This window comes from Hyperoodon ampullatus, assembly GCF_949752795.1.
Source record: "Hyperoodon ampullatus genome assembly, chromosome: 5".
NCBI lineage: Eukaryota > Metazoa > Chordata > Mammalia > Artiodactyla > Ziphiidae > Hyperoodon > Hyperoodon ampullatus.
Genome location: NC_136918.1, coordinates 86428099 through 86452257, shown reverse-complemented (window position 1 = coordinate 86452257; position 24159 = coordinate 86428099). Strand labels below are relative to the sequence as shown.

At 44.0% G+C, this 24159-nt stretch overlaps 2 protein-coding genes across 3 annotated transcripts in view; one reads left to right on the top strand and one right to left on the bottom strand.

Annotated features, from left to right (window-relative positions):
• Positions 1-262: 262 nt before the first annotated feature.
• On the top strand, positions 263-7472 carry ZDHHC23 (zDHHC palmitoyltransferase 23; the record flags this gene model as incomplete). 2 transcript variants are annotated; one of them, XM_079705090.1, is made up of 4 exons in its annotated part: positions 263-423; positions 2688-3398; positions 5187-5345; positions 7205-7472. In XM_079705090.1, the coding sequence occupies 4 exons, from the start codon at positions 263-265 to the stop codon at positions 7470-7472; spliced, it is 1299 nt and encodes a 432-aa protein (XP_079561216.1). The 2 variants fall into 2 exon arrangements, with proteins under 2 accessions (XP_079561216.1, XP_079561215.1); XM_079705089.1 differs by having other exon boundaries at positions 5178-5345.
• Positions 7473-13160: 5688 nt separating this feature from the next.
• The window catches only part of CCDC191 (coiled-coil domain containing 191), a gene marked incomplete at both ends in the record, with an annotated part of 104676 nt that continues 93677 nt past the window's right edge, over positions 13161-24159 (bottom strand). The window contains 4 exons of the mRNA XM_079705261.1: positions 13161-13312; positions 13813-13904; positions 20328-20810; positions 23566-23622. Coding sequence (XP_079561387.1) covers positions 13161-13312; positions 13813-13904; positions 20328-20810; positions 23566-23622 — 784 coding nt within the window. The remainder of the gene's footprint in view (positions 13313-13812; positions 13905-20327; positions 20811-23565; positions 23623-24159) is intronic.

The following is a 24159-nucleotide window of genomic DNA, read 5'->3' as shown; positions in this document are numbered from 1 at the left end:
GCCCAGGCGGCGCCTGTCCTGAATGGGGACCTGGCGGTGAAGGCGCTTGGAGCCCTTAGAGCCCTAGAGCTCTGTGTCTGGCCACGCCGAGCCAGTAAAGCCTGATGAAAAGGGGACCACCTCCCCCTCTTCTCATTTTTGATTTCTCAGGCGTTGGTGGTTAATCAGGGATAGGCTTGGATGTGCTTACAAGATGTGAGTTGTGTTCTTTCCACTTTACTTCCTGAGGTCTTCTTATGCCTCATGCTGCCAGGTGGAAATCATGACCAAGAAGGGCAGTATGAAGCCAGGGAAGAAAAACAAAGCGGAAGAACCTGAACTGGAGCCCCTGTGCTGCTGCGAGTACCTAGATCGAAATGGGGAAAAGAACCACGTGGCTGCTTGTTTGTGTGATTGCCAAGATCTGGATGAAGGGTGTGATAGGTAAGAGCTGTGTGTTTCTTGATGCTGATCCCTCTGGCCCTCTTGAGAACTACCGTGTATATACTTTCAGCTTAGCCATCCAGAACACTAGAATTTGCTCTTCATTCTATTTCCACTTATCTCCAACTGAAAGTTGTCTTTTATGTCAAGTGTGAGGACTTTATAAAGATGAATTATTACTCAGTAGTGCACAACTGTCCAGCTCAGTTTACTAGGACATTATTATTTCTCATTTAAAGGGAGGAGGTGACAGAGAGAACAGGCAGGTAAAGGGATAGTAGGCAAGTTAAACGCATTAAAAAAAATAAAATGCAGGCCAGAGAATCTGTAAGTTTAAAATGAACACATTAGTACCAGAAAGTTCCTACAATTTTCAGTGGTCTCAGCATTCAGAGACTGACATCTTGGGACTGGATTGCACTTGGCCACACAGGGCCTTGAGGGTTGAAAAATCATTTTCCTACTCTTGGAATGGGTTTCACCCCTTGTTTCTGGGGAGGAAATCCAGCCAGAAGGCATGTTCCTCCCCTGGACTGGCTGTTTTCAGCATGAGCAGCAACACAGTCCTGATTGATGCTATTGTATTTGGCTTTTATTTTCACCATTATCCCAAGTGATGGAAATTAACTATCCAAAGAGATGATTTCTAACATCACTGAAAAAATTTTGTGCCAAACAGTAATAACCTGGTTTTTATCCATTTTCTAAATAATTATATATTTAAAAATTATCACATGGAAAGCATAATGTGGGGAGAACACAGATGGTGGAAACTTGCTTTTCCCATCAATTCCTTCTGGTTAAAAAAAGTCATTGCAGTGGCACATTGCTGATTTGGTATGCTGCTTGGTATGTTAATCTCGCCATGAGAAGCGTTCTTGGGGACTACTGTAGTCTAGTACCCCATAATCCCTTTGTAATTCTTCCTTGACAGTGTCAATAGTCTCTTACAGGTGTCTTTAAATGTAGGTTCTTTAATCTTAGTCTAAAATCCATACTGAGAAAGTAGAACACTTTGGACTAATGAATGGAGAAATGATGCCTTTTCTGTAACCTCCATCACTCAAGACTACAGCTCTTCCATTGGCCTTCTAACTCTTCCTCCCTCCCAGCCCTTGAGACCCGGGCTGTCCCTCAGTTTTCTTCTCTCCAGACCCTTCTGGATGAGATGGGCTCCCAGCATTTCCACAGACCTGCTGCTCTGTATGCCTCCCTTATACTTAGTTCCCATTCACTTCCAAGTCTAGCCCTATTTTTTAAAATTCTAAATTTTTTTTTAAATTCTAAATTTCTAAAACCAATGTTATCCTTCCTTAAACTGTTCCTTTCCATAATAGCCTAAGTATGCAAAAAAGTCAACAATACTACTTGTCCACCAAGCTCAGTCATTTGACTTGTACTAGTTTGACCTCCACGCTTCCTTATGCAGCCCCCTGCCCTAATGAACTGGTTTACTCCCCCGGCCCAGGACAGGTGTTGTGCTGCACATGCATCTCTCCACTGGAACGCCTCCTTGCCTTCCTCTCCACCCACAGGAGTACTAGCCAGCTGTCAAGGTTGAGCACAAATCCGTCTTTTCCCACAAAGACCCCTGCAATGACTCCACCCAGAAGTGTGTCCTCTCCTCTGAGCACACCTTACCGTGTTTGACTGTAATAGTTCATTGGGTGATTTTGCTACTTTGTCACTTATCTAATATTTCTTGAATTCCCATGTTGTCTTCACAACTAGATGGTGAATTTTTTTTTTTTTTTTTTTTTTTTTCCTGGTACGCGGGCCTCTCACTGTTGTGGCCTCTCCCATTGCGGACCACAGGCTCCGGACACGCAGGCTCAGCGGCCATGGCTCGCGGGCCTAGCTGCTCCGCGGCATGTGGGATCTTCCTGGACTGGGGCACGAACCCGTGTCCCCTGCGTCAGCAGGCGGACTCTCAACCACTGTGCCACCAGGGAAGCCTGATGGTGAATTTTTTTGAGATTTTTATGTCTCTATGCCCACCCCAGTCTGAACAGGACTTATGTGGAATACGTGTGTATTCCTGTGTGTTTCGTGGAGAAATAGTTCTGTTAAATATCTAAACATTTTCCCATTCGTATTAAAAAATTATACATGAATCTGAAAAGCTCCTGTTTAATAGTAAGGAAGTAGAATGCTTGGTCTTTGGCATCTTTTATCATTTATCCTGCTGTCTGGCCTACATTGTTGAGTGGTTTTTAATTCAACAAACACGTCGGAGGTGCCTTCTCTGTGCTCTCTCTGAACAGATGGATCACGTGTAAGTCCGTGCAGCCCGAGACCTACGAAAGGATCATGGATACGATCTCTGACCGCCTCCGGATTCCTTGGCTTAGGGGAGCCAGGAAAGTTAACATTAGCCTCCTTCCCCCACTCTTGCTGCTGCCTGTCTTCCTCCGAGTGGCTTCGTGGCATTTCCTCCTGGGGGTGGTGGTTTTGACCTCCCTCCCTGTGCTGGCTCTGTGGTACTACTACCTCACTCACAGAAGAAAAGAACAGACTCTGTTTTTCCTGAGCCTCGGACTGTTCTCTCTGGGCTACATGTACTACGTGTTCCTGCAGGAGGTGGTCCCCAGGGGGCGTGTAGGGCCCACTCGGCTGGCTCTGCTTACCTGCGGGTTACTTCTCATACTCTTAGCCTTGTGCCGAGCCAAGAAGGATCCAGGCTACCTCAGAAACCCAGCAAGCAATGACAGATCTCTAAGCGGCAGCCAAACCGAATGCCTGAACAGGACAGGGCTGGAGAAGCCCAAAGGGTTCCCCGGCGCAGACCCAGCGGGCGGTCTCAACAACCGCGGGCCCAAGGATGAGCCTAAGGGCTGCCCCAGGACGTCGGCCGGAAGCCCCGCCATGGGGAAGGAGGACTGGTGCGCCAAGTGCCGGCTGGTGCGGCCGGCCCGGGCCTGGCACTGCCGGATCTGCGGCGTCTGTGTGAGGAGGATGGATCATCACTGCGTCTGGTATGTTGGAAAAATCTGGAGGCTTGCGGAGGGTACGTTCATGTGAGACTCTCTCGCCGGGTTTGCTCTTCCTCAAATTTCTCTCCTTCCCAGCTTTACACCTTGGAGATATTTGTGGGCTGTTATGATGTTCCCACTTAGTCATCAGTTTTTTGAGCTTCACAAATTTAGTTCTTTTCAGTCATTTCCTGAAGGTGTTTATTTTTTTTCCCCCCCGCTTTCTCTCTTTTTTTTTTGCGGTACGTGGGCCTCTCACTGTTGTGGCCTCTCCCGTTGTGGAGCACAGGCTCCGGACGCGCAGGCTCAGCGGCCATGGCTCACAGGCCCAGCCGCTCCGCGGCATATGGGATCTTCCCAGACCGGGGCACGAACCCGCGTCCCCTGCATCGGCAGGCGGACCCTCAACCACTGTGCCACCAGGGAAGCCCTCCCGCTTTCTCTTTTGCCCTCATTTTCTCCTTTCTAAGAGAGAAGTATCTACAGTTGACTGACTTTTTTAAAAAGAATGTATCAGACATAGTATAGGCACATCTCCCTGTGCTCACAGAGCTCAGGAAAGTGTTCCTGTACTTTTAGGTGACTCTTATCCTCTGACCATGTATCCGTCATCATTTTGATGCTACCAGTGATTTCTAGTTGACATTATTGACTTAAGGCCCTACCAGATAACTCCCTATTTGGTTAGTGGTGCAGAAATGGGCTTTTTGGGTACCTCTTTGCTGGCCAGTGACAAACGAGGACACCTGAGGACACCCGTAAGATGTGCGTTGCAACTTTTAAAGAAAATGTTGCAGCTTTACTGAATAAATCTTAAACAAAAGGAGCGTGATTAATTCAGATATGAATGCTGTAAGTAGCATGTTTGCAGCTTGCTCTTGAGGCAGTCATGGTCAGTGAATTATGCCTTTTATCTAGGATTCTGATCATGTCACACTCTCCCCCTCAGAAGGGGACATGGGACAGGGTGAGGGTGCAGACAGCCCTGGAGGACACAGGAGCAGACCTTAAGTTCAAGGGTCATGAACAGGGACAGCTCTATTCTGGGGCTTTGTCTTCGGAGTAAGCAGGTATTTTCATTTTTAGGTTTTACTCTTCTCTGTCTTCATCATTTATTCTCGTGCATACCTGGGTGTGTGCGTGCGTGTGTGCAGGGTGGTGGCCCATTTACAAGCGCTGGTTTGCAGAGGTCCTGCAGCCTCGCCTGTGAGGTCTCTGCCCGCTGGAGCATCCCGGCGTGCCTGTCATCCTGCCCTGCAAATGGCCATGACCTGGAACTCTGTACCTGACAAGTAGTCTGCATACTATTGAGTTCTCTACCCCACACTGTGTTTCTAACCTCTTGGGATCTTTTATTAATATGTGTATGTAATATATGCTTTCCCACATTGTATAATACTTCTGATTTAGCATTTTTAAGTTTTTATAACTCTGATACCATCCTATCCTTAGGTGGTGATTACAGTGTTAACTCTCTTACCATTGGGTAACAGACTTCACTTATTAATATCTAGAAAGATTTGTTAGCCAGGTTCTGTTTTTTTACTTAGTCTTGTCCTTAAGCTAATGATATGATTTTACTTTGCAAAGAGCGGAGAATATAAGACTACCTACATCTCTCAGCAGACAAGTTTTTAAATCCCTAAAATTGAAAAACAAGAGAACTTATTTTTTAATAACTGAAACTCACACTATCTCTGTTTTAAAAGCTTTCTTGTTTATTGAGCTATTAGAGAACTTTTAAAAACATGTTTGCTTTCTCCCCCTCTGTGCTGTTTGGAGGATAAATAGCTGTGTCGGAGAATCAAATCATCAAGCATTTATGCTTGCCCTTCTGATCTTCCTGCTCACCTCGGTGTACGGGATAACGCTGACCTTGGACACCATTTGTACGGATAGAAGTGTCTTCACAGCTCTCTTCTATTGCCCTGGAGTTTATGCAAATTACAGGTGAGACATGGATACCCCATACGGGGCCCCATGGAAGAGGGAGTGGGTTTGCAGTGAATGTACAGGGCTGTGATTCACTGCTAGGTTAGGGGTTCTCACCCAAAACACAGGACAGGTTCTGGGGATGCTGGGTATCCCTGAAATTGCCAACACACAGTTGTGCAGTGGAGACGTGCATTTTTCTGGGTGATGTCACAAGGAACGTTGACCTTAAAAAGTGAGGAACCAGTGCTCTACAGGTAGGACTAGGCTTTCTCAGGGACTTCAGAGTCAAACGACCGCTAGCATGCCCAAGGTAGCCACAGTGAAACTGAAATGATAACTAAAGTAGCAGTCTCTGGGTATGGATGTGGTCTCTTTTGTCACTCGTTATTGGGGAAATTCTCACTTTATTGCTGTTTTCTGGTGCTTTGTAGCCTAGTCTTAATTTACCGCTTCTGACCCTTTCGTGAAATGCTTACAATCTCTGTAACCTTTCTTTTCTTTTTAACCTCCATTGATTTTTTCCTGTTCTACTTTTTTTTTTTTTTTTTAAATCACCACTCATGATTACTGTGGTATCTAGGTCAGAATTTCCTTCAGTGTTTTTAGGTTGGGGCCCATTTATACAGTGTGATGATCTCCGTGCTGTAGCAGAAGCGGGAACTTTTTAGTTTTGGCCCAATCCCCTGCCCACCCCGTCCCCGAAAGCTCTGCTTGAGGACATTTATCACAACCCACTAAGAATAGTAGTCACTGAAGGATTTCACAAACTATCAAGACTCTCAACACAGAGAAGACAGGAACTTAACCTGCGGAGGAGGGCCCATCTGTTCTAATGCCCACGAATGTCTAGCTCTGCAGTGGCGAAGGGGAGATCTGTCCACAGACTGGTACAGACAAGGGCCCACACAGGGGTGCTATGTGGACAAAGCAGAGAGTGTCTTGAAAACAAAGAGCGAGAAGAAAGCAGAGGCCCTTGGGGGTCGTTGTGTCTGTATGCTGGTAAGCATGAGTTTTCTAGGCTTTCTGTGGGCCCCGTAAATGAAATGAGGGACACAGTCCTGCTGCTGTGTTCTCAGTGCTATGGACCCACGATTCACGTGTCCTCACTGGGCCTCAGTTTTCCTCATCTTTGTGGCGATTTAATCATCCCTGAAGTCCCTTTCAGCTTAACAGATGAAGATCCTGAATGAATTTCCCGCTAACTCACGTGCAGATATTTGAAAATAATCACTTGGCAGACATTAATCGGCAGCCTCTCCTCACAGCCTTATTAATGAGCTGGAAGCAGCTTTCTTGTCCTGTGTGACCCTGTTTGGTTTTGGAAAGCGGGATTTGAAATGTGATGGTGCTCCTGGCGCTCCTTCGGGGCTGCTGGTGCTGGGAGCTGTCCTCTTACCTGTGCTCGTCGGCCTTGTACGGAAAAGAACAGGGATGAGCAACCTTAGCACTGCTGCTCGGTCCCACCCACAGCTCCCTTGAGGACGTTTACAGCAATCTCACGGCGCCTCCGTTTTCTTCTGCGTTAAGAACAATTTAGGAATTATTCATGCAACAAACAGATCTTGACTGCGGTTGTGTCAGACACTGTTGGCTGTGTGGGGGACATGAAACACACAAAACAGTCCCTGCTGTTCTAGTATCACATCCTAGAAAAGGAGGCACCAGTAATTATAAGATAGAACATGTTAAGAGTCATAAGTGAAGCAGGTTATTTATTGGCACTCCGAGGAGAGAAAAGTGTCTTCCAAGTGGGGTCATCAGGGAAGGGGCCAGCGTCCTTAGGAGTCAGTACTACGTGTGTAAAATGTTACCATGGGGAGAGCTCTCTGAATGTGAAGCGTTGGCCGCCCTGACCTGCCTTTTCCTGCTCCCAGCTCAGCTCTGTGCTTCACCTGCGTGTGGTACTCTGTGATCATCATGGGGGGCATGGCCTACATCTTCCTGATCCAGCTGATAAACATCAGCTACAACGTGACGGAGAGGGAAGTGCAGCAGGCCCTTCGACAGAAGACGGGGCGCCGGCTGCTCTGCGGGCTCATCGTGGACACAGGCCAGTACAATCGGGGCTTCCTGCGGAACTGGCACCAGTTCTCCACCCTGGGCACGCACCCCTTCCACCACCCTGCTGAGGACATAGTATGAAGTGCCTTCTGTACGGCTCTGGGGGCGGGAGGGCGTCTCCTCCCTCTGCTCCCTTGCATCCTACACTTCGGTGCGCACAGGATGCTTGTGTTTATCCCCAGTTTCTTAAAGGCGTTATAGGGCCATGCTCAGGTTTAGGCACTGGACTGGGAAGAAATTAATTTTTCTGACTTCACAATTTAAGGGATTTTTATATCAAAGCAGTAAAAGTAGAGCCATTCCTTTCCAGTCACCTTCTTAACTAACTCAGTCACCAGAAGTTGAAAAGAATGTGGATTGCTAATGCAGAAACTGATAGAAGCAATTGCCACCCATTAGTATGGGAGAAAGAGCTTTGGATTAGGGTAGTTTCTAGTCCCTCTTTCAACTCCTAATAGCCATGCGACCCTTGGTCAGGTCACTTCCCTGAGTCTCAGGTTCATTTGTCAAGTGGGGTACTGATGCTGCCCTGGCTACCTCACAGAGCGGTTGTGCGGGGGGGACACGGGAGGGTCACGAGAGGGATGCGGTATGTGGAAAGCACTGAAAAACAACGAAAAACTAAAGCACCAGAGAGGTATGAAGTATTATTAGGAGACTCCTAAGACTGGAAAAAATATTTCAGGTCAGAATATTGAAGCCATTCCATTTTCAGCATTTCAGAGTGAAAAAACGATCCCCAAATACCATGTTGTACAGTTTTGGGGATTTCTCTTTCTGAAGTATTAGATATTAACTACTCAAACAGGGTAGAAGAAGACCAAATGGATTTACGCAGTCATCTGATCTTGAAAGTTGATAATAATTACGAGCCTAATTATTGCTAGTATAATGCACAGTGGTCATGAGTTTAGGTGATGAGTTCTTATATTGATCTTATTTCTTATGGATTTATTCTGTTTGGATTTACTCTAAGTAACTCCAGTAGGCATCGGTGTTTTTTTCCTCTTCCCATGTGTTGCCTGGTCGGGTGCTAGCACACTTGTGACGTCTGGACGAGAACAGACACTCCTATCGGGAAGATTTTACTCTCTTTGTGGGTAGGGTGGCTGGTTAATATCAAGAGCTTGACTTTTTTGTTGATGTAAGTAATTCAGACCCTGTCAGTAATAGCACTAAGCTGCAAAAACCAGTATTCTGGCATTCACATTATTCTGGCATGAGCTCTCTTTGAGGGGCTGATTGACGTCTTCCCACTTAACTTGCACATTACTTCTCGTTCACCTTTCCCGAGATAAAAGTATCTCACTAGGAGAGAAGAAACAGGGTATGTGTGGTTTCCACTAATTAATAGATTACTGTTCTTCCCTGGCTCTTCCTAAATGGTTTCTTCAACCGTATCTCAAAACGGAAAACGCGTAAAGGATTAAATATTTCGCGTGGGTCTATTCTGGCATAGAATTAAGATGAAGCAACTTCACATGGGGAAAAATACCCTCTTGAAATATTTGGTTTTGTACCTGTACTTTTTTTTGGAACCCCAAAAGAATTCATGAGCCCTTAAATTTGTTTTGGCTAATAGCTTAATATAGGGAAAATACTGCCAGCTTTTTCAGTCCATCTTTCTGTGCATGCTGCTGTAGCAAGAGGTTTATAAAGGTCGAGAAGAAATATTGCTACTTCTACAGCATTGCCACCCTCTGCAGCTGGCACCGTCCCTAGTCCTGCCATTAATCGAGGCTGTCCTTAAGACAGGCACCACGTTTTTATACAGGCTTGTCGTTGCTCTCCCTAGAGATGGATTGTTTAGTGAACGATAGGCTCCGTATTCCACTAGGATGAGCCAAAGAGCAAGTCTGGGGATGTTAGCAGAGTCTGTGGTTGGTACAGTGGTACCCTGTCCCTGGTCCAGAATCAAGCATTCATTTGGAATTAACATTGGAGGTGATGTAACAAATTCCTTTCTGTGTGGGTTGGAGATGAGAGAGAGAGAGAGTAATGATGTCAAGGACAGCACATGTGGCCACAAATCTCTGCTTGTAGTCTCTTGAATGCCAGATGCATAGCCAACTCTGATTGTCTAGCAATTGATAATAAAATTCATAGACATGTTAGTATAGTCAGTAATCTTGGCCTCTTGCCAAATCTTTAACAACAATCAAAATATGATGTGCTGAGGCTCAGGAGTACCCTAAAGACCAGAGTCATTTGGGAGAATTAGGAATGATCATCCTCTTTGTAACAGTGTACCCCTAACAGGGTTACCTGGATGGGGCAACTCACTGTTTCCCTCACTCAGATAAGAACTCCTTGTATATTATTCTGGCTGACTGGAATTCAGGTGCTTGTTTGAAGTTGAGAACTTCAAGGTTGGAAGTTTACAGAGGAAAGCTCAACCCTTTGAAAAGCTCTGTGGTTCTGCGGAGGTAAAAGCCTACTGAAGTATTTGCACCAAAAGCGCTATGTGTGAGCAGTTTCTGTGGACTCTGTGGGGTATCCTTGGTCTCTACTCCTGGACTTTCAACCCTACTTTTAGGGTCTGGAGCTATTTGAGGGATTTCGTCCCTTTAAAGGACAAGGCCTCTGGGAACAAATGAGTCCCGGGCGCAAGTGGTGGCGGCGGCTGGGAGGATCGCCCTGCGGACCTGTAACCGCAGTTTCTTGGCCGTAGGAGCAGGCCCGCCCGACGTATTTCAGACAAGTGCGTCCCCCGCTTTCACCCCAAATCCTCAGTTTCTGTTAAACATACTGGAAGTGAAGTTGAGTAAATGATCTGCCGTAGTCTGACCACTTAACATTACTGTCATGCCCCTGTACACTCTTCCCGGGGGAGGGAAATGGGTCCACTTGAAAGATGTGAGGGAGAAATAGTTGAGGATCAGGATTGCACGAAGGGAGAAAATCCTTCAGTATTTAGAAATGTTTCTTACGCTACCCAAAGAGTACTTTGTGATTATAGCTGGGCACACCTAAGGTGAACTGTCCACTGACGGCAGCCCTTTGGTAGGCTCCTCTGATGCTGCTGAATCAAGGCTGAAGTGTGTTTTGGGGACGCTGGGCTGCCCCTCTCACGTCAGCCACCTGCGTGTCTGTTTTTAGGATCCTGTGAATCTTTGCTCGCCAAGTACTGGTGGTCTCCTTTGGTGAATGAAGTAAATGTTGTCTTCCACTGTACCATCTGCCTAGCAGAAAGACTGCTACAAACTTTCTCTTATGCAATAGTCCTTGGTACTTCTAAAATTTTTAGCAAGAGAAAATTTTCTATAATAGAATCTTCCACTGCCAGAAAACACAGTGCTGGTAAGGTTCTCTGTAATAGTGACCATCTGCTTAATAGACTGTTTCCTTTGGGTAGGACATCAGCTTTTTATTATAAAACGCAACTAATATAAGCAAAAATATGACATCTAGAAGCACAGTTTTAACCAGGATGTTTAGAAATTAATGTTTTGTGAGGTTTAAGCATCCCGGTAAGCAGGTTTATATGACTGCATTTTTAGCTCTATTTCGGTACCCTGCATTTTAAAAAGGAGCAGTTCCTCAAACAAGCAGTGGATGATAGAGACCTTTGCTTGAGGCACCTGTTTGGAATCCGGTTTTCTCATCAGCAGCTTGACAAGTATGCCACTCTGTATTAAACATTGCCAAGGGGATGCAGGGGGAGAACGAGAGCTGTGCTTAACTGATTGCTGAATAAAATTCGGTTTGTTCTTGTGGAGGTTTGTTGTGATTAATACAAACTTTTTGCAAAATCAGCTACAGTTAATCCTGTTTCTAATGGACAGTTATCCCCACTTAAGTTGGCACTAGGGGTTTCACTGTAGTATCAGCAGCAGGCCAAAGACTGAATGGTTTAGTGGAGACACATTCCTTAGAGGTTGTGACTTAGAGGTTTCCGAGGTGGGCTTGTGACGTTCCTAGCTGGCCTTCCCGAGGGCACCTCTAACTTCTAGAAAACTCATACTTTAAAAGCAAACCTTTAAAAGCAGAGCTAGTCTATTCTAGTTATCGATGCAACTAAAATCCTCTATTTCTTCACATGGCGCCACTGACAAGATGCCGTGTTACAGAGCTCAGCTTGTCGCGATCCTGTGGTCTAGGTGATTTGCCGGTTGGAGTTGTTGGGGCCTCTGAGCCTTTTCATCTGATTACGTTTCTGGGTCTGATGTTAGACTAGAGGAAACCCAGGAAAATTTATTTAATACTAAATTTAACGTAACTGATTCAGCAATGTTAAAAGGGGACTTGTGAAGCCAACGCTGGACGCTGCGGGCTAAACGTTTTGCACTGTTTTTATACTTGTATTCATATCCTCTTATCACCTCAGACTCAGACACGAGGCCTTTTAAGTGGAGATTTTAAAAATTACTGCCATTTATGTAAAATAACGTACTGTGACCAAGTTGTTTAAATGGAAAATAAAGTGCTTTCTTTAAGGAAAATCGTTGTTGTTTCTTGGCGTGTCTCCTGAACTCTTTTGCTTTAAGAAAAGCCTGCATTAGTCCTGGGCTGCCTCTTTGGCTACCTAGATATCCCCATCCTGTGGACTTAAACCGTCCCTAGCCCTAAACTGTTCTTTTCCTTGTGGTTACTTTTCCAGTTTTGTAGGCCAGGGATACTGCTTATTTGGGCATTTTGTCAGCAGTAACACTTTAAATCATATCTTTAAGAGACTGCAGTAAGAAACGTTAGGTCATTTACTAAGTCACTTACTAAGGAGGTCATTTTCTAAGTTATTTCCCAGTGTCTCTTTAGAAGGTTCTATAAGTAGATTAAAAAGTCCTCTCTGGCCCAATGAGAATATGGGCTGCTGAAGACTCAATCTCTAATTGCTGCTTGAGGTCAAATCAAACTAAAATAAAGCTTAAGAGAGAAAACTTAAGCTTTATGGGATTTATTTAGGCCCCTGGCAGGTTTACTTGAGGTAGTCACCCTTCCTTATCTACTGGCTTGGCATTAAAATAAAATTGATATTTTATTTCTGGGGGCTAATACCGGCCAATATTCTATAACTGTGCTACTGATAAGTAAAGGCAGATAGTGATTTAGATGGGAAGAGGTTAACTATGACTTACTTTTAGTCGCGTTTCTTTAGTGGCCATTAGTCTTAAAAAGAGTTTTTAGATGATGACTTTATAATCATATTAAAGGAAAAGATGAGTGGGAACAGGGACATTGTTTGTCATATCTGAGTGAATCATAATACATTTTCTATAGAAAAAGGATATGTGATTTTGCAGGTGGTGTAGCTAGATATCCCTTCTAGGAAGTAAGAGACAATAACAGAATTTATTGAACAACACACAGAGTTTTATTTTACCAACTCAAAGTTGCAACTTATCAAATAATAGTAGTTACCTCAGGGCTGCAAGGGACTGTCTCGTTTTACTGTGTGCATTTACTGCCTGAATTTGTTGTAATGAGCATGTATTTTGTAATGAAAACTTTTTTTTCTAGCAGGCAACTCTCTCAGACAATTCACAGGAGTGTCTTGTCAGTCTTTATATTCTTTAGCATCTTAAACATTAAAACATTCTTTGAATTTAAGATAAATACCTTGATACATAGAGCAAACTGAGCTGAGGACTGGAAGACTGATCGAGTGTGTTACGTAGAAGTTGCAGTTGGGAGCACAAGCAGACACTTGAACAAATTGCTGGACTGCCTTTGATAGAGCCTTTACCTTTTGGACTTCCCTTCATGCTTAGCAAAGTGCACTGAGGAGAAGTATCTCTGGTGCTCCAGTTTCTCTGAAATCAGGATACACTGCTACCCTTTGCAGCAGCTGTCTAGGATGCCTTTTGATCCACGGTTTTCCATCAGGTGGGCAAAAAGGACAGGGTCTGGCAGGATGCCTGTTGCTGATGCTAAGGTACCAGACGACTGGCCCTCCTTTTCTAAGTGCTCACTACTTTTAATTTCTATTTAATTAAAGTTACATTTGTCAACAATTCACATTAAGCTATAAGGACATATTTTTTTCCACAGTCTCAGGCAAGCAAACACTTGTCCTTTTTAAAGTTTATAATCCTAAAAATACATAGGGTACATTTGAACAGCAGAGCTCTAGACTGTTCCTTTGGATGATCCTGCTGTGATAAATGCGTTAGTGGACTGATTAGCAACCTTGGAGAAATCAAAGAAGGAAATACAAATTCACGAAATAATTTCTTTGATCCAAGAAGTATGTGACAGAACATAAACCAGATATATGCGCACGTATGTGGGTGGGTGGAGATCACACACACACACATGGACTGATGGAGATTCCCATTGCAAGCACTGCAGGCACTGCACTGGGCCGTGGCCACTGGCACACCAAGGACTCCTTACCCACGGGCCAAGCATCTGATTGCTGTACACCTGAGTCACAGCGGTGTGAGCATCTGGAAGTCTGGAAGAATTTCAGCTACCTTCCTACGGAGCTGCTCTCGCCTTTCTTCTTTTCCTCTTTCCTCTTTCGTAAATTTTGCAAACTTCTTCCATGTCTGAAATGTGATCCAGAGAATCCTCCTTTAAGAATAAAAAGGAAAAAAAGTGAAATACGACGGAAAAGTTGACTTTCCATCTAACTGAATTGCAAACTTTACAAAAGTAATCCTTATGTGAATAAAATGTTCTATGAAAGGTATGGAAATCACAATTGGGATTCAGACAGTAAGAATGTTGCCAAGAAAATGAAGCAACAAAAGAGGATGGAGGTGACTAATGGGTTATTTTTCTCTTCCATCAGGTGGTCTTCCATCACAGGTCACCCTCTGTGAGAAGGTGACATCTGAGCAGAGCACCTGGTGCCTCTGAGTGCAGGCCACACGATGTACTCCTCGGGGTCTGACCACAGCCTGCACCTTGTGTGTGAGGCAGGGCTAGTGGAATAAAGGCTCCAGCAGTCAAAGTCCTTGAGGTAGAGATGCTGGGAAAGCACGTGCAGCACGTGCAGCACATGCCACAGTTATTAGCATCAAGGTCCTGGTGCTTGGACGTGAATTGTTTAAAAAGCCCATTGGTAACCTCACCTCCAACAACGGTCTTGAATTTTAGTTGAGGAAAAAAATATTAAGCCAGTTGTCTGCTGAGGGGCATTTGGGTTGCTTCCACGTCTTGGCGATTGTAAATTACGAACATTGCTGCTATGAACATTGGGATGTATGTATCTTTTTGAATTAGAATTTTCATTTTTTTCTGGAGTGGGATTGCAGGATTATATGGTAGCTGTATTTTTAGTTTCATAAGGAACCTCCATACTGTTCTCCATAGTGGATGCACCAATTTACATTCCCACCAACAGTGTACAACGGTTCTCTTTTTTCCACACCCTCACCAGCATTTATTATTTGTAGACTTTTTCATAATAGTCATTCTGACTAGTGTGAGGTGACATCTTGTAGCTTTGATTTGCATTTCTCTAATAATTAGCAATGTTGAGCATCTCTTCATGTGCCTGTTGGGCATCTGTATGTCTTCTTTGGAAAAACGTCTGTTTAGGTCTTCTGCCCTTTTTTGGATTGGGTTGTTTTGTTTTTTCTATATTGAGTTGCAAGAGCTGGTTGTTTTGGATATTATCCCCTTGTCGGTCACATCATTTTCAAATATTTTCTCCCATCCTGTCCGTTGTCTTTTTGTTTTGTTGATGGTTTCCCTTGCTGTGCAAAAGCTTTTAAGTTTGATTAGTTCCCATTGGTTAATTTTTGCTTTTATTTCTTTTGCCTTGGGAAACTGATCTAAAAAAACTTTGCTACGATTTGTGTCAAAGAAAAAACTTTGCTACGATTTGTGTCAAAGAATGTTTTGCCTGTGTTATCTTCTAGGAGGTTTCATGGTGTCATATCTTACATTTAGGTCTTTAAACCATTTTGAGTTTACTTTTGTATACGGTGTGAGGGAATGTTCTAATTTTATTGATTTACATGTAGCTGTCCAGCTTTCCCAACACCATTTGTTGAAGAGACTGTCTTTTCTCCATTGTATATTCTTGCCTCCTTTGTTGTAGATTAATTGACTATAGGTGCATGGGTTTGTTTCTGAGCTCTCTATTGTGTTCCATTGATCTGTAAGTCTGTTTTTTTGTGTCAATACTACATTGTTTTGATTAGTGTAGCTTTGTAGTATTGTCTGAAGTCTGGAAGGGTTATACCTCCAGCTTTGTTCATTTTTCTCAAAATTGCTTTGGCAATTCTGGGTCTTCTGTGGTTCCATATAAATTTTAGGGTTATTCTACTTCTGTAAAAAATGTCATGGGTATTTTAATAGGGATCACATTAAATCTGTAGATTGCTTTGGATAGTGTGGCCATTTTAACAATGTTAATTCTTCCAATCCAAGAGCACAGGATAGCTTTCCATTTCCTTGAGTCATCTTCAGTTTCCTTTATCAATGTTTTGTACTTTTCAGCATGTAGGTCTTTCACCTCCTTGGATAAGTTTGTTCCTACATATTTTATTTTTTTGATGCGATTTTATTTATTTTTATTATTATTATTTTTTGGCTGCATTGGGTCTTTTTTAGCTGCGTTGGGTCTTTTCTGGCCGCACTGGGTCTTAGTTTCGGCATGCAGGATCTTTCGTTGTGGCACACAGTCTTCCCTCTAGTTGTGGCGTGCGGGCTCCAGAGCACATGGGCTCTGTAGTTGTGGACGCGGGTTCCAGAGTGCGTGGGCTCTGTAGTTTGCAGCACGTGGGCTCAGTAGTTGTGGTGTATGGGCTTAGCTGCCCCTCAGCATGTGGGATCTTAATTCCCAGACCAGGGATCGAACCCACGTCCCCTTCATTGGAAAGCGGATTCTTTACCACTGGACCACCAGGGAAGTCCCTTGATGTGATTTTAAATGGGATAGTTTTTAAACTTTCTCGTATTTCATTATTAGTGTAAAGAAATGCAACAGACTTCTGTATATTAATTTTGTATTCTGCTACCTTGCTGAATTCACTTATTAGTTCTAATAGTTTTGTGTGGAGACTTAGGGTTCTCTATATAGAGTATCATGTCATCTGCAAATAGTGACACTTTTACCTCTTCCCCTCCAATGTGGATACCTTTTATTTATTTTTGTCTGATTGCTGTGGCTAGGACTTCCAATACTGTGTTGAATAGAAGTAGTGAGAGTGAGCATCCTTGTCTTGTTCCTGAATTTAGTGGGAAGGCTTTCAGCTTTTCACTATTGAGTATTGTATTGGCTGTGGATTTGTCATAAGTGGCCTTTATTGTGTTGAGATATGTTCCCTCTATACCCACTTTGGTGAGAGTTTCTATCACGAATGGATGTTGAATTTTGTTAAATGCTTTTTCTGCATCTATTGAGATGATCATGTGCTTTGTCGTTCCTTTTGTTAATGTGGTGTAACACATTGATTGATTTGCATATGCTGAACCATCCTTGTGACCCTGGAATGAATCCAAGTTCTCTATTTTGTCTGATATGAGTATTGCTACCCCCACTTCCTTGTTGTTTCCATTTGCTGCCCTTACTTTTTGTCTGTGTCTTTTGCCCTGAAGTGAGTTTCTTTTTAGGCAGCATATTGCAAGTTCTTGGTTTTTTATCCAGTCTGCCACTCTATGTCTTTCGATCGGAGCATTTAAATTAATTGATACGTATGTACTTATTGCCATTTTAATCCTTGTTTTCCAATTGTTTTTGTAGTTCTTCTTTGTTCATTTCTTCTTCTTGCTTTTACTTTTGTAGTTTGATGATTTTCTTTTGTAGTATATGCTTGATTCCTTTCTTTTTGGTTTTTGTGACTCTATTGTATGTTTTTTATTTGTGGTTAACGTGGAGTTAAAGTATGTTGACCCATAAATACGTCTACTTGCTTTAAACTGATGGTCATTCAAGTTCAAACACATTCTAAAAGATATCTACATTTTTACACTCTCCTACCCCACGTTTTGTGATTTCGATGTCCTACTTTACATCTTCATGCTTATCCTTTTATTGTTTACTGTAGTTATAATCTCTTATAATTTTTTCATTGTTTTTTAATTATGTACTGGCTTATTTGAGTGATCTTCAGTCCTTAACTATATATTTGCTCTTCCTATTGGGATTTTCCCTTTCCTATGGATTCTTCTTTCCATTTAAGGAAGACCCTTCAACATTTCTTTTAGGTTAGGTTTGGTATTGCTGAATTCTTTTAGTTTTTGCCTGTTTGAGAAATTCTTTATCTCTTCTTCTATTCTAAATGATAATCCTGCTGGATAGAGCATCCTAGGTTGCAGGTTTTTCCCTTTCAGAACGTTGAATATATCATGCCACTTCCTTCTGGCCTACAGAGTTTCTGCAGAGAAATCAGCTGACAGCTTTATGAGGGTTCCCTTGTAAACATCTCTTTGTTTTTCTCTTGCTGTCTTTAGAATCCTCTCTTTAACTTTTGCCATTTTAGTGGGTGGGCCAATAGGTTCGTTTGGTTTTTTCCATAAGATGGCTCTAGTAGCACTTATTTGTCTTTAACTTCATTGGAAACAATTTTGTTAGATTGTATGTGACAGCTGTCATATCAGCATGCATTTAAAAAAAGACATCAGGGCTTCCCTGGTGGCGCAGTGGTTGAGAGTCCGCCTGCCGATGCAGGGGACACGGGTTCGTGCCCTGGTCCGGGAAGATCCCACATGCCGTGGAGCGGCTGGGCCCGTGAGCCATGGCCGCTGAGCCTGCGTGTCCGGAGCCTGTGCTCCGCCAACGGGAGAGGCCACAACAGTGAGAGGCCCGCGTACCGCAAAAAAATAAATAAAAATTAAAAAAGACATCAAAATTGGTGAATTTTTATGTAGCCATTTTAATATTGAAGATGGAAGAAAAACAACATTTTTGCATTTTATGCTTTATTATTTCAAGAAAGGTAAAAAAGCAACTGAAATGCACAAAAAGATTTGTGCAGTGTATGGTGAAGGTGCTGTGACTGGTTGAACATGTCAAAAGTGGTTTGCGAGGTTTCATGCTGGATATTTCGCTGGATGTTGCTCCACGGTTGGGCAGACCAGTTGAAGTTGATAGCAATCAAATCAAAACAATAATTGAGAACAATCAACGCTATACCACGCGGGAGAGAGCTGACATACTCAAAATATCCAAATCAAGTGTTGAAAATCATTTGCCCCAGCTTGGTTACATTCATTGCTTTGATGTTTGGATTCCATGTAAGTTAAGTGAAAAAAAGCTTCCTGAGCACATTTCCACATGATATTCTCTACTGAAATGTAATGAAAATGTTCCGTTTTTAAAACAAATTTTGATGGGTGATGAAAAGTGGATACTGTACAACAACGTGAAATGAACCACCACCAACCACACCAAAAGCTGACTTTCATCCAGAGAAGGTGATGTTGTGTATATGGTGGGATTGGAAGGGAGTCCTCTATTATGAGCTCCTTCTGGAAAACCAAACGATTAATTCCAACTAGTTCTGCTCCCAATCAGACCAACTGAAAGCAGCACTCAACAAAAAGCATCCAGAGTAAGTCAAAAGAAAATGCATAATCTTCCATCAGGATAACGCAAGACCACATGTTTCTTTGATGACCTGGCAAAAACTGTTACAGCTCGGCTGGGAGGTTCTGATTCATCTGCCGTATTCAGCAGACATTGCACCTTCATATTTCCATTTATTTCAGTCTTTACAAAATTCTCTTAATGGAAAAAATTTCAATTCCCTGGAAGACTGTAAAAGGCACCTGGAACAGTTCTTTGCTCAAAAAAGATAAAAAGTTTGGGGAAGATGGAATTATGAAGTTGCCTGAAAAATGTAGAAGGTAGTGGAACAAAAGGGTGAATATGTTGTTCAATAAAGTTCTGGGTGAAAATCAAAAATGAGTCTTTTATTTTTACTTAAAAAACTGAAGGCACTTTTTGGCCTGCCTAATAACTATTATTATTATTTTTTAACATCTTTGTTGGAGTATAATTGCTTTACAATGGTGTGTTAGTTTCTGCTGTATAACAAAGTGAATCAGCTATAGATATACATATATCCCCATATCTCCTCCCTCTTGCGTCTCCCTCCCACCCCTCTAGGTGGACACGAAGCACTGAACTGATCTCCTTGTGCTATGCGGCTGCTTCCCACTAGATAACTATTTTACGTTAGATAGTGTATATATGTCCATGCCACTCTCTCACTTTGTCCCAGCTTACCCTTCCCCCTCCCCCTCCCCATGTCCCCAACTCCATTCTCTACGTTTGTCTTTATTCCTATCCTGTCCCTAGGTCCACCCAATAATTATGATATATCTTAATGTGGGTCTATTTGGGTTTATCTTGTTTGGGAACTTTTGTGCTTCCTGTACCTGAATATCTGTTTCCTTCTGTAGGTTTGGGAAGTTTTCAGCCATAATTTCTTCAGATACATTTTTGATGCCTTTCTCTCTCTCTTCACTTTCCGGAACCCCTATTATGCATAGGTTGACACACTTTATATTATCCCATAGATCTCGTATGTTGCTTTTGTTTTTCATTTGTCTTTCTGTCTGCTGTTCTTTTTAATTGGGAGTAGTTCTCTGTCTTCATGAATTTAGGAGAAACAGTTATCTATTTTGGTCTTGAAGGAGTGTTTCTATGTGAGAGCATCCCTGTGTAGACTGTGTATGTCCAGTGTTTTTGGTGTGAGGGCTGGTTTTGATATGGACACCAGCCATGTTTGCCCTCAGGGTGTACTGGCCGTTGTCACTCTGATGGGGGTGTGGTTGGTGTTGGGGGATCTAAATCCTGTGCAGAGTGTGAGGCAGGACTTCCTCTCTGCTCAGTGGCAGTCACCACCCTGTCAGGTTCCCAGTTGTTGCGGCAGAAGCCCTGAGGGTCAGGCTTGATCAGGCTCCATTACCCTTGAGTGCATGCTCCGCCCCAAAGGTGGGGATTGCTGAAGGAACTGGGGCTCGTGCACTTACAGAGCACCAGTGTGCCGCCTAAGTAGGTGACGTCAGCTCTGCTCAGACACGGCCCAGGGTCACATCTCTTCCCCTGCTGTGTTTGTCCCAGATCGAGTGCAAGGCTGTGGTGTGGAGTGGGCGGGGCCGGGGCATTTGCTAGGCTGGGACTGGGGGTCAGGGCACTGTGGCTGCAGGGATTGAGGTGGCTGTGCTGCCGCCTGAGATCTGGGCTGCCTCTGTGGCAGCCTTCTTACAGGACCAGTCTCCCCCAGACCCAGCATCGAGCTGTGCTGTGGAGTGGGCGGGGCCGGGTGCTCCTGTGGTGCCGCTGAAGCGAGCTCTGACAGTGGTCGCCGGTGCCCCACCTGGATCACAGCCCAGTCCCCCAGGGCTGTCTCTGAGCAGCTAGGTTGAGCCTTCTCCCTGGGCCTGTCTGCCCCAGATCCTGCGCCAAGCTGCAGTGTGGATGGGGGCGGGGAGTGTTTGCTCAGCTGGGGGATGAACCATTGCCTGCTCCTGGGGTGCTGCCCGAGTGCCCGCTGACAGTGGCTGCTGCCACCCCACCTAGATCACAACCCAGGCCGCCCCGGGGCTGTCTCTGTGTAGCTAGACTGAGTCTTTTCCCATGGCCCGGTTGACCCTGATCTTACACCAGACTGTGGTGTGGAGTGAACAGAGCAGGGGTGTTCACCCCGTTTGGGTAAGGGAGTCTGGTGAGGCAGCAGCCACCAGTGCAAGGCTCTCTCTGCCCTGGCTGTTGCAAGCCAATTTGTGTGCACTCCTTGTGAGTCGAGTTAGGCTTCTGCAGCTCTTCTGTCTGTCCCAGCAGTTCTTCCAGCAGCCAAAGGGGCTTGTCTCCTATGTTCAGGGCCCCAGGACTGAACACTCAGACTGTGGCTCGGCCTGCTCACTCCCCAGGGCAAGGGTCTGCCCATGTGGACCTTCTCTTCCTTTCAGATCCCTCCCAGGGACACAGGTCCCAATCTGATGCCTTTTTTCTGCCCTACCCAGTTAAGTGGAGATCTTTCTTGCAGCTTTGGTTGTACAGAGTTCTTCTGCCAGTTTCTAGTTAGTTTTCTGTGAGAATTGTTCCACACGTAGACTTGTTTTTGTTTTTTTTTTGCGGTACGCGGGCCTCTCACTGTTGTGACCTCTCCCGTTGCAGAGCACAGGCTCCGGACGCGCAGGCTCAGCAGCCATGGCTCACGGGCCCAGTCGCTCCGTGGCATATGGGATCCTCCCGGAATGGGGCACGAACCCGTGTCCCCTGCATTGGCAGGCGGACTCTCAACCACTGCGCCACCAGGGAAGCCCGTAGACGTATTTTTGATGCGCTTGTGGGGAGAGGTGAGCTCCATGTCCTCCTAACTCCACCATCTTGATCCCTCCTAGGCAAAGAAAAGGCATTCCTAGAAGAGGGCATGTCTTGAGTAAAGGCAGAGGCAAGAATAGCTAAGTTTATATTTTCACAAGTAGAGGCATAGATGGGATTTATTCTGGCTTCATGACCTTCTAATGAAGCCCCCCTTGAATGCATTTCAGTCCCCATTAGTTTTATGGCTGATGGTTGGTTGATGCTTCTGATAGTGTTGATTTTTTTGTTGGTGGAGGTATTACTGTTCAGTTTAAAAAGGCTTCAAGGAGTGGAGCTGCTTGATTTGCTTTCTTCTTTCATCCATCCAGTCCACCATTTATAGCTTCCTGTACTCGGCTATATGACCCACTCCCAGTCCTTGCCCCTGTCTCCCACCCTCACGTGCTGTTCACAGCTTTCCTCTGGCTACGCTCCCATTTCCTGACTTCTGCAGTTCAGCTCCTACTGTTCCGTCCTGACTGAAGTGCTCTGCCCTGGGGGACTCTTCCGAGATCATCTTCGTGCCTGTGTTTATCTTCCTTCCTCTGAACTCCTAAAGCACATGGGCACAATCACTGGTTTGGTGCTTATTTATAGTCTCTATCTACCTACCTACCTACCTACCTATCTACATCTATCTACCTACCTACATCTATTCACCTGAGGTCTACCAACTCCTTGACATTTTGTGTGAAGTTGTATGTGATGTGCATATATATGTGCATTTTCTGGAGAGCAGGTCTGCGACCTTCATTACTACCTCACAGGGGTCTATGATTCCAAAGTGGTTAAGAACTACAGTATCAAGGCAATACCAGACATATAAGAAGTACTAGTTGGGCTGAGAAGAACTGGCCAAGTGCATAGCTGAGCTCTAATTGCAGAACTACACAATAACTGCTGACAATGAGAGACTTGGGTCTGGAGACATCTCTTAGTCCTGCCATGTATATGAAAAATACCAGATTTGTAAAATTATAAATCTACGTCCAATTACAAATTATATACACCTAGAAGTGATATAGATATGCAGGATCAAACCTCATGGTCTTACTAGGAATCATCTTTTCAGTGGTCCTGCAGTTTCTCACCACAGCTTTTCTATACAATATTCTTTTGTTCAAATAAAATTAAGAACTCTGAATATCAATTTTTAAGTGTTAACGTTCCTTTTAAAAGATCCATTACTGTCACTCCTGCCATAAAGTGCATCCATTTGTGTACCAAATATCTATCATAGACCCATGTGCTAGGCTCTGTCATGCTGAGAATACAGTTGTGCACAAGATGTGATGGGGAGAGACGATAAACATGTAAACAGTAAATGACAATTTCAGAGAGTCTTACGTGCTGTGAAGAAAATAGGGCAGGTTATTGGATAGATGGGAATGGAGGCAGGTGGCGTGCATCTGAGTGGAAACCTGAATGGTGAGATCTGGGTCACGTGAGAGCTGTGACACAGATGTGAGCGTTGTCTGTCTGAGGAACAGTGGGGGAGGCCAGTGGGGCTGGACCATGGTGAACAAGGGGCAGAGTGGGAAGAGATGAAGTCACAGCAGTGCTTTTACATCAAGTGGACTCTGGCTGAGAATTTACTTCTTGTTGAATGCATGGATTCACATACTGATTTTCTAACTAACTTCAAACCCTAAATAGGACCACTATCTTACTATTGTATTTTAGTTTACAAATGAGATTGAATTAGAAAAATGGGGAAGAAGACTGACTTAGCAAGAAGAGGATGATTTGGAGCCAGAAAACCTGATTTGGAGTCCAGGCTCCACCACTTGTTATTTGGGCAATTCATCGACCTGAGTGGCTCCACCATTTGTTATTTGGGCAGTTCATCGACCTGAGCGTAGCTTTAGTTTCTTTGCTTGAAAATGAGAATCCTGACGTCTGCCCCCTCCCCTCTGGCCTATACTCATCCATCAGATGAGATGGCGTGTGTGAAAGCCCTCTTACTGCCCTGTGTCACATAAGGCAGCTGTCCCAGTGAGTCTCTCGGTCTGTTTTTGGCAGCTGAGAAACAGAAAACAAAGGCGGACTAAAAGGGTGTTTAATAGTAATGCATTAACAATGACAATAAACAAAACAATAGCTATTATTTTGGGCCAAGCAGTACATTAACTGAGGTCCTATGTTACCTTGTTTAGTCCTCACAACAACGCTGTAAGACAGGTTCTGCGGTTATTCTCATTTTATAAAAGAGGAATAGGGAGGTTCAAATGCGAGCATTTCTTCAAAGGCAAGTCCTCTGAATACCCTCATTCATTGCCTATTTATTTTAGACAAAATTAGAATCAACTTGCTTATGTTTTTTCTGCCCACAGATTTTAGTACCTGTAAATTAAACAAGGATGAGCAGGGTTTGCTGGAGGTGGGCACCCTACGGGCAACAAGATAGAAACACTTTTATAAAAAACCAGACACGCACACACATACACACAAATGAAAACAAAGCAACCAAAAGTGAACTGATATAGTGAGAAAAGGGACACTTCTACAACTTCACAGTAGTCTTCGCACCTCAGAACCTGGAGGCTTATGCCCACCACA